At 39.4% G+C, this 13,976-nt stretch overlaps 1 protein-coding gene across 4 annotated transcripts in view; it reads left to right on the top strand.

Annotated features, from left to right (window-relative positions):
• cdc42bpab (CDC42 binding protein kinase alpha (DMPK-like) b) overlaps positions 1 to 13,976 on the top strand; it is a 92,556-nt gene that overhangs the window by 56,449 nt on the left and 22,131 nt on the right. For all 4 annotated transcript variants that reach the window (XM_059356973.1, XM_059356972.1, XM_059356971.1 and 1 more), the window contains exons 6-18: positions 2,583 to 2,676; positions 3,513 to 3,713; positions 4,951 to 5,089; positions 5,891 to 6,000; positions 6,091 to 6,170; positions 7,718 to 7,896; positions 8,053 to 8,175; positions 8,412 to 8,545; positions 8,849 to 8,970; positions 9,081 to 9,201; positions 9,963 to 10,073; positions 10,227 to 10,468; positions 11,963 to 12,068. In XM_059356973.1, the coding sequence (XP_059212956.1) occupies positions 2,583 to 2,676; positions 3,513 to 3,713; positions 4,951 to 5,089; positions 5,891 to 6,000; positions 6,091 to 6,170; positions 7,718 to 7,896; positions 8,053 to 8,175; positions 8,412 to 8,545; positions 8,849 to 8,970; positions 9,081 to 9,201; positions 9,963 to 10,073; positions 10,227 to 10,468; positions 11,963 to 12,068 (1,762 nt within the window). The remainder of the gene's footprint in view (positions 1 to 2,582; positions 2,677 to 3,512; positions 3,714 to 4,950; positions 5,090 to 5,890; positions 6,001 to 6,090; positions 6,171 to 7,717; positions 7,897 to 8,052; positions 8,176 to 8,411; positions 8,546 to 8,848; positions 8,971 to 9,080; positions 9,202 to 9,962; positions 10,074 to 10,226; positions 10,469 to 11,962; positions 12,069 to 13,976) is intronic.

The raw sequence follows: 13,976 nt of genomic DNA, 5'->3' as shown, positions 1-13,976 counted from the left end.
GCACGGAAATAGCACTAACTCAGTTGTGTGACCTGGGGCATGAAGTGTGTGAGTGTCTAGTGTTATTTGTGTGTGTGTCTATAAAGACTTTTTATGTGCCCTTCATACCATGTGTATTGAGCCGTGTGGTGGTTCACTGTGTTGATAAGAGGGCCTCAGACACAGGGCTCAACAGGCTCTGCCCTCAGGGACTCAGACAGGGACAGAGGCTATATTTAGCCCTGATGGGGGGGATACAGTGACGTCTCTGTTTCATACCAGTTTTTGCCAGCAGTCATTGGGGTCATTCCTTATACTTTTGAAACTTTTTTAATGTGGATTTCAACCACAAACACATAATTCAAAATATTAACACTGACACCAGAAGGCCACAGATGAAATGGACTTATTGTTCCCGAAATTACTCAAGAAGCCCAAGTGTAGTACATCAGAGAAAGGGCTAGACCAGGCCTGGCTGGAGCTCCACACACCAGGGATAGCCATTAGCACACTTCCACTGCCATGTAAGACAATAGCCCCAGCTGCCCAGCACCACCCACCTGTCAGTGGCCACCTGTTGAACATACTGGAGGAGCTCCTGCACCTTATTCCCTTTAGGATCCTTCAGAAATAGCAAGACAAGGACAGAGCTGCTTATAGGACGAGTCTATCTTGAAAATATATCTTGTGTAGAGGTTGAAGACATGGGACATAATTGGGCACTGGAGCTGCAGCGACTGGTCAATTGTTGATGAGTAGGTTGCCGTGGGGTTGCCTTGTGATTGAGAATCACTAACTGGGCACACTGTGCTTTTTGTCTTAGACCTTTGACCTTTTCATAGGTTGGCTTCACTTTGTAAAAGGTAATTAAAACATGTGGTTGCTGATAGCTTTTTCAGCATTCAGTTGTACTCAAAGACACGATAAGGAGTTAGCTGCTGAGTTTAAATTACAGATGGCGTGCTAACCAAGCCTGCACCAGCTAGCTCCTGGTTGCCGTTAGGGCTGGGCAGTATATAGGTATTACAAATTATACCGATATATATTTTAGAAAGATATATGTAGTTGAGACAATACCGTCATACCGATATATGATACCTTTTGATGTTGCCTTAACTTAGGACCCGCTATTTAATACGGCTATTTGGGATTTTGGATTGCAGTTGAAGAGCAACACAACGTTGTTTGCAAAACATGCCACAAACAAATCAGCTTCAAAAGGTGGAAGGTTTGGAATTTGATTAAGTCTTTAAATAAAACAGGTTGATGAATACTTGTGACGTTGACTTAAAACTAAACACTTTGAATGTTTTCTTTAAATACCAATATATATATAGTTTATCGCCATTCCCTTAAAATACCAGGAGATGAGTTTTGGTCCATATCGCCCAGCCCTAGTTGCCATATCTTTTCTTCTGCACATGCTCTGGTTCCGAAAAAAATAAAATGGCGATGGCTAAAATGCCAAACTTAAGGCTTCAAAATCCAACATTATGATTTAAAAGACCCCCCTCCCCCTCCCTCCTTTCTACACTGACACAGGCTGAGGGTTGCAGTGGCATTCATTGCATGGTTAAAAAGTAATAATTCTGATTTATTAATGTTGGAGATTGATTTTGCAAGTCCAACTGAAGGTAGACACTAGGGCTGTCACTCTTTGGCAATATCAAGTTTGAATTTGTTTGACATTTTGACATTTGACATATTAAAAACTAAACCTTTACATATTAAGGACATTAGTTATTCATTCAGCCCAGTCTGTGGTTAAAATGTCCTCCAACCATTCTACTGTTCAAATTTCACCCAAAAAACCTAGTTTGCTGGTTAAATAATAAAAGTAGCTGATGAATATAGAGACGATCCAGCTGTGTAGCTTGTAGACACTGTTGCAGTGAATTCTACCAGCTGGGATCAAAGCCAGGGATTCTGTATCTATATTATAAACACATCATCAGCAGTAGTAATGCAGAACAGATGTAGGTTGGGAAGAAAGTCTACTGTGGCCACCGTGTACACATGTGTGAAAGAATGTGTTGTCAGTAACCCCCCACCCAGACGTCTGTGTTCACAAACACAAATACTGAAGGAGAACTGAACAGGGGAGTGTGTCTGTTAAGGACACAGGGGCTTTTTTTGTGAGTGGGAGTGTGTTTGTGCATTGCATATTTCCTCAGACAAACTGCATGTTTGTGTGTGTCTTTAAAAGCTGTGTCCCCCCCCCCACACACACATACTTTCTGTACAGCTAATTCCCACAACACAAGTCCAACTATTTCCAGTGTTTATTCTCTCCTTTGGTCAATTTAGAGTTGTCACGCTGCTGATAAATGGGCAATGGGAAATTACACATAATTGAATCATAAATATATCTGAATTATTACACACTAGCTTAAGAAGCAAGTCAAGACAGTAAAATATCCCCAGGTTATGTAATTTAATTCCATGATAATTGATGTAGATAATTGATGGCGTGATATGAGACGAGGCTTGTGTGTGTTTTGAATGTCCTATAGGTATTGTTTAGTTTGGAAGAATATCTTGTTTTCTTCATTCTGCTGAGAAATCACTTGCTTAACCCCCCTTCTGTCTTTTCTCTCTTTCAGGGACATTAAGCCCGACAATATTCTGCTGGATATGAACGGCCACATCCGTCTGGCTGACTTCGGCTCCTGCCTTAAACTCATGGAGGACGGGACGGTAAGTTTTTACCACACTGCTGCTGATGCTCCTCCGCTCCAAAGCAAACATACCAGAGCTTTACTGACCTCCTCGTCAACCCCCAGGGGTCTCCAAGGAGGAGAGTGTGGTTCAGCTGCTTGGCTGTGCCTGCAGTTCATGATGCAGACAATTCTCAGAGCAAAAAAAAAAAGTTCCCCTCAGGTGTTACATAAGAGAAAAATGACAGGATGAAATAGATGATCAAAGAAGCGCCTTAGTATTCTCCTCCAATGTTAATATACAGATTCAGTTAGATGATCATTTGAAAAAATACAATCCGTGCTTGTTGAACACTTCTTGGAACATTTTAGACTTTGAATCATGATAAGAGTGTATTTTATCTGTTTTAAAGCAACTTCCTGAATAATAAAGAGAGCTGATGCCAACATGTGATCCTTATTTCAACATCTGCTTTTTCTCTTCCACCGGGGAACTTTTGTATTTCATCATGACAGTAATTTCTATTTCTATTACGCTGTGAAGCTTACTTATTTACTACTTTACTCATAAAGGAGAATTCAGCATTAAATGTGCAGTCTTAAAATTGAGTTCATAAGTTAATAGAGAACTCCAAAATTCTCCGTAGACAAGGAAATTCATTGTGCATCCTGTGGGGGACTGAAAGTTCAATATGGCCTTTGTTTGGTTGTTTGCTGAGCAGTGGTATTTATCTCGAGTGCTTCCAAAACTTCAGCCTGTAACTCATCATCATCATCACTGAACTTCAATACTTAGTGTCTTTGCCCCTTATGTTGTGGGACATTTTTAGAATTTTTTTGGATCCCTTGTTGACTTTTGTTTTGTCCTTCTGCTAGGTCCAGTCCTCTGTGGCGGTGGGGACTCCAGACTACATCTCCCCAGAAATCCTCCAGGCGATGGAGGACGGGAAAGGCAAGTATGGGCCTGAGTGTGACTGGTGGTCGCTGGGCGTCTGCATGTACGAGATGCTGTACGGAGAGACTCCTTTCTATGCAGAGTCCCTGGTGGAAACCTATGGGAAGATCATGAACCACAAGGTGAGCTGATAAAGATTGGAGTTGATTTTAGGATGCTTATTTGTATTCATAAATCACACGTCTCATTACTTAAGGCCCTTTTCCACTGCAGGAACTTTGCCTACAAAGTAAGAACCTTTTGAAGAACGCACTGCATTTTGTAGAGACCACGTTTTAAATTAAGTTCCAGGGACATTAATTTACCTTACATAAAGTCACTGAAAGGGGTGCAGTACCATATAAATGTACAGGAACTTTACTTGATATACTAGTAACCTACCATTTTTGCTCTTTATGTTATGTGGCGTATCTCAGACATCTCACTGTCAACTACTGCAATAGTTCGTGAAATCCATTTAGGAGGATTTACTGCTTATCTCTTTACTACAACTTTTTAACAGCATGACTTGAATCTCCTCCATTCACAAATAATGATGCCTAAATCTTGCTTTATATAGCGTCATCATTGTTATATATTCGTACAAAAAAACAATGTATAAAACAGCTGTTGCTTATTGGTCAGCAGACTCATGCCTCATCTTTATAGGTTTCTAGACCACAGTGGAAACACAGACAACAGCCAGTTCCTTAAAATGTTGTTTGTGGAACTTTTAGTTAGGAACCTGGTTTAGGAGATATCAGTGCTGTAGTGAAACACTTTTGAAAGACAGGATATACAAGTATGAAGTAGAAACAAGTAGGGTTGTCACGATACTAAAATTTTCAACTCGATACCAAAAAACAATAAAACAAAGACCCCAAAATTTAACAGAAATATTTTTACAAGAAAAATGCAACATGTAAAAATGAACAGAACCACAGGTTAAATATTTATAATAAAAAACAGTTGTGCAAAAAGAAACTGCAACTATGATAACAAGCTTCAGGTCTTAGGTAGTGCAACAAATAAATAAATAAATACAATAAACAATAACAATTAGAACAATACTTTGAGGTTGTATGCTGTGCACAATATTAGGCAAGCTTGATTAAAAAAAAAAAATAATAATAAAATAACTTAACTTAACTTAACTTAAGTGTTCATTCCTTGGCTATGTATCGATACTTTTGAAAATGAGTATCGTATCCAGATACGTTTTAGTATCGATACTTTTGACAACCCTAGAAACAAGGTAGAAGTTGCAAATGTGCCAGTGAGTGCATGGATAGAGGCACACTGTATAATGGATGTGAAGGCTAAAAAACAATCTCAGTTGCCTCTTGCCTGCTTCTAATGCATACCATCACATTTTGACAGGAGCGCTTCCAGTTCCCCCAGCAGATAACAGACGTGTCCGAGGATGCAAAGGATCTGATCCGTCGGCTCATTTGCAGTCGAGAGCACCGGCTGGGCCAGAACGGCATCGAGGACTTCAAACATCACCCCTTCTTCACTGGTACAGGCTCAGTCTGATGGCACACATGTTATGAATTCTGAACTTATTTAAATGTTGTTTAATGACAGGAATAATATGTTACTTTTTTAAAAATCATGAATTCTTTTAAAATGTGGATTTATTTATTAAAACAAGAGCAGCTAAACTTATTGGAACATATTTTTAACTCTGTTAAATAAATCTCAGGTCACAGTGACATCACAAGTCATTGTTGATAAAGTCCAAGACAAGCTGCCAGTCCTTCTGAATGTTTTCAGATCTAAAGTCATCAGATTTGTGACTCGAGAGCAAGCCTTATGACTCGAGTCCACACTTCTGTTATGCTTCACTTGTTTTTAGCAATTGACACGTATATATCTTGTGGATAGTTTATATAAGAAGTTGTTCCTTTTCCTTTTTTGGTGTCATGTTTCTCACCAAATCACCAACACAATCTCTTTTACTTAAATTAAATGAAATACCTGATGTTTTTTGAGTCTTAAATTAGATAATGAAAAAAAAACATACTAAAACTTAACTTCATATACTGCATACATATGTTGTAGTATATTGAATGACAGTGCTGGCATGCATTTTTAACGGGAAATGAAAAAGATAAAAAAAAAAAAAAAAGAAGATCTCATATTTAAAAAGTATGACCTAACAGTATATCTCGAAGCAGGTTTAATAAGTGAATGCAGTATGAATAATTGGCAGTACAGGTACCCAGAGTTCCCAGGTTTATGCCACTATATGGAATATAATATAATATAATATAATGGAATCATCCTGTGTTCTAAGTGTGTTCTCTCTTGTGTTCAGGCATTGATTGGGAGAACGTTCTGACCTGTGAGGCCCCCTACATCCCCGAGGTCAGCAGTCCTACAGATACTTCCAACTTTGATGTGGATGATGACTGCCTTAAGAACTCGGTAAGGGGGCTGCATTCATATTTTTCTTGTTATAACTGCTTTCATATTGGGTGTGAAATTTTCACATCATGTTTTCTAATATTGTTTCAGGAGACCATGCCCCCTCCCTCTCACACTGCCTTCTCTGGCCACCACCTGCCCTTTGTTGGCTTCACCTACACCAGTAAATGGTAAGTGTTACCACTGCACTGCAAAAAAAGAAAAGTTGGGTGAACTCAAAATTTCAAGGCAACAAACTTCGATAAAATTTTAAGTTGGACAATTAAATTAAATATTTTAAATTTTGTTTTTGAGTTTGCTCAACTCTGAATTTCTCTGGCACGATTGTAACGCCGCTATGAAATGTCAGCTAATGTTGCGACCACAATTTTGAGTTAGCATTGATACGCTAATGGCTACTCTTGTAGCTGTAACAAGCAGCGCTGCTAGCATCAGTTAGCCGCTAGCAGCAGTTAGCCACTAGCATCAGTTAGCCGCTAGCTTTCGCTAATGACCAAATTTCACAACAAAGAAATAGGAGTTAGCAGAACAATTGTCCCTTGTTTTGAACCCCAACTTAAATATATAAGTAACAACTTTTGAGCAGACAACTGGCTTCCTTTGTTGTGCTAACTTACATTATTGCCCTAAATGTCAATAATTTATATTTCCAAGTTTTATCAAATTAAATCACTGTTTTAGGCCAAAAAATACAAGTTGGCTTTTTTGCAGTGTGGAACAGATTATTTTTAACCACTTTCTAAATTGAGACTGTGTCTTTTTGGGAAAGTCTTCCTGAGCACTTCACTGTTATGATTGTTAGAGGGGATCTGAAGAGGACAGATGAAGATAGAATAATGAGGTGTTTGCACTAATCAGATCCTGTAAAAAACATTAAATTCCACACTTATAAGCACAACTGTGAAGCCATATAAGACTCAGTTGAGACCAACAGTCATTTGACAAAGATTCAGTGAAACTTGGACTGAACCGCATGCTGTTTACACAGAGCAGAGAATACTTCTATATTTAAGAGAAAAATGTGACAGGAGCCCAAAAAAGCCTCAGAGTGCTTGGGGTTCAAAGTGTTAAATAAAGAGAGAGAAAAAAGTGTGGCACCTTGTCACAATCTAGAATCAACTGTAATTAGTCATTATAAATGGACAGACGTCTCAGACTCACTGTAAAGCATTCATCCGTCTGAAGGCGGAGGAGTGTTGAACTAGTTTCCCTCCTAATAAGGTGATATTCAGGATCTTCACACTGAAGGCTCCACGTGAGAAAGCAGCAACCCACCACTTACTTCCTTATCTCTTCAAGGCTCAGTGATAATGGCCTTTTCCACTCTTTCTTTCTCTACTCTTTCCCTGCTCTGTCTCTCTGTCTCTCCCCATCTCCCTTTATGTTGCTGTCATTCCTTCTCCACCCTCCCTTTCCCCCTTCTTCCATGACTCAACATCCTCTCATCTTTCAACTCATCTCTATCTCTGTTGTCCACTTCTCTTTCCTGTTTCCTCTCTCCTGCCTCCTCCTTCCCTCCCTTAACCAAACACTCATATTGAAGTTTGTAATAATGCCCAACTCTATAAATGTCCTTTTCATCTGTTATCATTCAACCTCTCTTCACTTTTATCCACTTTCCTAATTTTTTTTATCACCTCTCCTTACTTCTGTCCTGTTTGGATGTTGTCTTCACTTCCTTACCGTCTTCCTCTCTTCTTATTCTTCTTCCCCGTAGTACCCTGTCTGACCGGGGTTGCCTGCGGCAGCTGGCAGCTGAGCCGGGTAAGGCAGGACAGGACCAGTTGGACCTGGATGTCCAGCGCAGCCTGGAGGACAGCCTGGCCACGGAGGCCTATGAGAGGAGGATCCGCCGCCTGGAGCAGGAGAAAACAGAGCTGAGCCGCAAACTGCAAGGTAAGATTGACAAAACAGAGAAAGGAGATGCATTAAAGCATTTATTGTACTGTTGATGTGTAATGCTCAAACTAAAGTTTTAAAGTGGTAGTCGGTAAACCGATGGATGATGTTGTTTTATACAGTAACAAACACTTCTTACCTTACCTGCTGCAGAGTCGACTCAGACCGTGCAGGCTCTGCAGCATCCAACAGGCGAGGGCCCTCCCAGCTCTAACAGGGAGGTGGAGATCAGGAGTCTGAAGAGTGAGATCGACATCCTCAAGAAGCAGATCGCTGGTACAGATTTTTTTTTGTTGTCATATTTTGTTCAACTAAGTAGTACTCAAGATAAGGAGCAAATCTAATCAGACACCAATCATGGGACTGAAATTTACCTGCTATTACTGACTGTCAAATTAGAATTTTAAGTTTGGGAAAACTCACCACTTGAACACCATTTGAAGCAAACTAACACAGCCACAGTCAAGTAACATTAATTGAATGTAAAAGCTTTTTTTCTGTGTTTGTTTCAGACTCAGGCCAACTGGAGAAGCAGCTGGAGGACGTGTCGTTGGCGCGCAGAGACCTGGAGGACTCGTCTAAACACACCAAGACTCTGGAGAAACAGATGAGGAGCGTTACACAGGAGAGGGATGACATGCAGAAGGTAGAGCCAGGATACTGTAAAGATAGATAGTTATTTAGAACAATAAATTAAATGATAGAAGGATGGATGGATGGCCAAGACGTGACAACAACGACAGTATTAAAGTATCTATATGAATGTGTCAAGTTACTTACAAATACAATATGTTTATTACACTATCATGAAAATGTTTTTTTACCACCTGACCACTGAGCCCTGTATGGTAGACTAGAATAAACATCTAAAAACATATTTTAAAAAATGAGATGAATAATGATTAAAGTCTCTTCTAAATGTTTACTACTCTCTCCCTTCTCTGGCCAGGATCTGATGGACGCCAATGAGAAGCTGAAGTCTCAGTCCAAAGAGCTGAAAGACGCCCACAGCCAGAGAAAACTGGCCATGCAGGAGTTTTCTGAGCTCAACGAGAGACTCACTGACCTCAGGTAGGACCACGTCCCTTACTCTTTCTCACACCAATACACCACACTGTCTGGTCTTTAATGGCAGAATTATTTCTCTTTTCTTACTCACTGTGACTGAACTTCTCCTCCAGGTCAGTGAAGCAGCGCCTGGCTCGCCAGTTGCGCGACAAGGAGGAGGAGATAGAGAGTCAGAGTCAGAAGGTGGAGGCTCTCCGCCTCGAGGTGCGAAAGGCAGAGAGGGTGAAGAAGGAGGTAGAGTAGTCTCCCTGTGGTTGCTAGCACACCTGTTCTGTCTCCATCCACTGGTTGGTGCACAACTAAACTCCTATTGCCTTCTGTGTTGTACTTGTTTCAACTTTCTAGAAATATATATATAGATTTAAATTAATATTTTGACCATATAAAAAAAACTTTTCAGTGGCTGTATTTCAGTGTGCTTGTACACAAAATTTGGGAAGATTTCTGTCAATTTAGAATAATTTTACACAACTCTGGTTACAAGAAAGTTGGGACGTTGTCAAAAACCTAAATAAAGCAGAATGCGATAATTTTCTTATTCTTCATTTGAAAACTGCACAAAGACAGTAAATATGGTAAATACAGGTGAACAAAAAAAGTCATGGCAGGTGATTTTTTTTGTCTTCTTTTGTTGTTGTAATGCTCATTTTGGCCATAAGACTTTATGTTTGGAATGCATGGAGAAATGAAACCTCCATCACCTGGAAAGATTTTTTCTTATCTGTTCTTAACTCATGAACACAGGAGAGAAAACAATTTAACCTTGCTCTCAGTCTTCCATACAATGCAGTGAGATAAGGCCACAAAGTATGTGCAGTTGTTTTGTGTGGTTTGTTTGTTTTTGAATATGTTTTATAGGTTATGGTTTGTTTTACAAACAAGCCAACGTCTGCTCCTGGTGGGCTGAATGGGTGCATGTCATGAGGGGAAACATGGTGTATGATCCATGCTGACATCCATTCACTGGAGTGTGTGTGTGTGTGTGTGTGTGTCAGATGGAGGCGCAGGCGGAGGAGCAGGCAGCAGAGGCTCAGAAGGAGAGGAAGCTGAGGGAGCGTAATGAGCAGTACAGCCGACAGCTGGAGGAGGAGCTGGAAGGGCTGAAGGTAAGACCTGTCCATCCACAGTCTCTGAACGGGAGTCCTGAACAGTTAAGACTTAAAGTTCACAGTAGTAGTGTTTAGATAGTTGTGTGTCTGCTGTGTACTGACACATAGTTTTGTTGATTCCTCCAACCACTTTTCTCCACATTCCCACAGGTGAAGCAGGCTGGCTCCTCTGCCATCCCGGCCTCAGCAGACCAGGAGGTGGGCCGGCTGCGGGGGGACCTGGAGAAGAAGACGCTCCTGTACGAGGAGGAGTTGGCGCGCAGGGAAGCGCAGCACAGCAGCGAGCTGAAGGCCCTGCGCAAAGAGCTGCGGGACGCTGAGGGCCAACACCTCGCTCTGCAGAAAGAGATCCTGATGCTCAAAGATAAGCTGGACAAGACTCGCCGTGAGAGGTACTTTATTGTTTTTGTTTTTGTTTTTAAATCTGATCGAGAAAAATCTTCTTTTCAACATCCTGGCTTTCATGACATTCTTTTTGTTTTCTTTATTGTCCTTTCCAGTGATGATTGCATGAGGTATTTATATAATAGCCCCTGTCTGGTATAAATGTGTAGTACCTGTGAAGTTCTGTTTGTTTTGAATAGTTAATCTAACTGTTAGATTACAATTAGAATTGAACAGCTATGTTGCTTATAACACAACCAGAGATAAACCTGATATAGGTTACCTCCTTCAACTTCTTTAGATATTACATCCCTTCATTTTTAACCCAATTTCACAGAAGATGAATGAAGATCAAGAGTTTGAAGATATTGTTTACTTATCCTTATGACGTGGTGACTGATATAAGCCACTTTCTGACTTCATCCCCTGAGGTGTGAGGTCAGAAAGTGATTGATTTCTGATGGAAGACCCCAGATCTCATTGCCATTCCTTTGACAATACTTAAGGCTTGTATGACAGTTGCTAATGTTTACCTCAGTTGGTCTCATTCATTGGAAAAATATATACCCAAGGCAGGCAGTAAAGGTGCTGCTGAGATGATAAATTAATCATAAATTAAATCATTTGTGTTAATGTTAACACTACAGTTCATCTTAACGATGTATTTCTGAACTGAACAACATGGCAATTTTAAAACTTAAGTGCCTTTAAGTAGTCAGACTGTATTTAAGTCCACTATACTGTAGTTTTTGAATGGTAAAGTGGGAGTGAAAATTGTTGAATTAGTTAGATTCTTTCAAAACATGCCAACTTAGATATTTAATATGAAAAGGGGTAACTTATTTTTCCTCTGCAGACCCCCTGGTCGGTACTCTGGGGCAGCTGATCCCACTTCGAGAACCGCTGGTTTAATGAAATTTTAATAAAATCTTGTTTTTGAGGAGGAAGCTTTAGAGCTTTGTTTTTGTACCCTGTAGCCTAACTTTCCTGCCTGGTGTTACTGGCATATTATTCTCACTGCTTTCTAATTCATTTTTAAACACACTGCTATATCAGATTCTAACTGCATTAATGTGTTTGGGCTGAATAATGTGTACCTGGTCTTAGTACCAAGCCTTTGATTCAGGCTTTGAGAGTCTAGGGCCCACACATGAACAAAGGTAGGTGGATAGATGAGGCATTCTGAGGGAGGCTGACTCATCAACATCTGATTTTATTTCTGATTTGTTTATACTTCCATAGTTACCAAACTAATGAATTCGATTAACTTGGTATGTATGTGTTTAATGTGGAGTGGCTGTTGAAAGACCAGCAGAAAAATGATTCCACAAATCTCTGAATAAAGTCCAGTTTTTGAAAGAGAGTTTATGTTCAAATGACAGAGTCAGGAGTCCAGATTGGATTTGCAGCTGTGGAATATGGTTAGGGAATAAATGTAAGTTTATACAATGTCACAAGTTTAACAATCTGTGTCTGCGTGTGTGTCTGTGTGTTTCCTCCAGCCAAAGCGAGCGGGAAGAGTTTGAGACGGAGTACAAGCAGAAATACGAGAGGGACAGAGTCCTGCTCACTGAAGAAAATAAGAAGCTGAGCAGTGAACTGGATAAGGTAAGATATTTGAAAACACATGTTTAAAACAAGTCAGGTTCCTCTTTCCATCTTGCTTTCTCAGCCTTTTAGCAATCTGTTTATCTCCCTAAAACACACAGTTAAAAACCACAATTCCCTAACCCCAGGTAACCCTTCTCTGCCGGCCCAAACCCTTTCATCACATTCCTCCCTCCACCCCCTCTCTGCAACTTTGCCAAAGAAATCACTGTTCAATATCCCCATAAAAACACCCTGTAGCCTCCTACACAGTCAGATGGAATGACTCTCTGGATTACGCTCTATTGACTTTGGAAATGGCTCTTGGAAGTTCAACAAGGCTCCCAATTTAAACAATGTCTCAGAAGTGGAAGGCATTTTGACATATGGAATCAAATGTCAGAGTGTTGTTATTAAGGTCTGCAACTGATAAAACGGAAAATATCTTGATGAAATGGAAAGAATATGCCACTGGAATGACAGCACACGTCACTCTAGTGATTAAATGTATTATTCTGTTATTTCATATTCTGAAAAATTATATTTATAAGAGCTAAAGCACTCAGATTAGATATCTCTGTATGATATACTTCTCTGCACACAACAGTTCTTTAATACATTTGTATGTGTGTCCGTGTGTGAAAATATTATTGTTTGACTTGTCTTATCTTTCAAAGGAGGCACTGACTTTCAACACTGTTTGTTCAACAGCAAAATCAGGCCGCTCAATCTTCAATTATAACTTATTTTGATAGTGTTTGCAGTAAAACCTGAAGCTTAATTTCCACTGTTGAACTGCTCAAATTGGTGATGAATATGGAGTAATATGGAGTAGTCAGTTAGACAGAGAAACTCCATTGGAGACTTTTTTTTTTTTCTTTTTCTGTACTAAATATTAGAGCGTCAATTAGGCCAAGATTTATCATATTCTAATCTGAAAAGTTAAATCATATTTGCCCACAAGTGTTACCAATATTTAAATGAAGGACTCCACATGCTTATATTGAACTGTTTACATTTTTACAACCTTTACTTCCAACCTCTCTTGTCCTCTCCTCTCTGCTCTGTGTAAATAGCCGCAGTTCAGTTCAGTTTTTGTCACATAACTACTGGCTCCATTGGTTTGGTTATCTAGTCACTTCAAATGGTTTGTTTTGGGCAAAGACATCAATCACAAAAAGTGATTTTGATTAAATGTAGCTTTTTTTTAAGCTTGGATGGAGTTATTTTTTCTCACGCCCCACATGATTTCTCAAAGGACTGTCAGAAATATGAAAATCTGTTAAAGTTTCTGCCAATGATGAATGGTGTAATTGTGGTGATTCATTTTTACTTTACTTATTTTTTTTAACTGAGAATTTTGCTAAAGTTCCTAGTCATTAAACCTCTCAGTGAATTAACAAGCCTGGATGTGCAGCACACTGTTACAGTGAAAATAATTGTGTTTATTTACAATTTTTATCACATATTACATATTTATACTCCAGATATAATACATGAATGAATGCTTTATTTCGGTTACAAAAAAACAAAACAAAGACAACAAAATAAAATCATGTTTTTACAAAAGAATCCATCAGACAGCAACCGAAAAAGGAATAGGCTGAAGCCCCAAGGCTTATTTTTGCCTCTCCTGTACCATCTACATGTATACATGATATACATTACATTAACTGAATAATTCACATTGTTACAAGACACATGATACCTTAAACTGAAAAATCTAATTCAATCAAATTTCATTGTAACCCTTGATAATTTTAGACTTTAAAGTCTTCTTGAAAACTAACATGATACATATATATGATAATGCATGTATATAATGCATTATCAAGTCAAATAAGGGGAAGAAAAGCAGACTCTCTGCACTGTTGTGACCGACCTACCACTTCAGGTTTTGTGGTGTCTGATGCTCATTTCCAGACCTGT

Source organism: Centropristis striata, chromosome 18 (genome assembly GCF_030273125.1).
Source record: "Centropristis striata isolate RG_2023a ecotype Rhode Island chromosome 18, C.striata_1.0, whole genome shotgun sequence".
NCBI lineage: Eukaryota > Metazoa > Chordata > Actinopteri > Perciformes > Serranidae > Centropristis > Centropristis striata.
The sequence above is the reverse complement of the archived record's forward strand: the minus strand, read 5'-3'. Positions and strand labels throughout refer to the sequence as shown.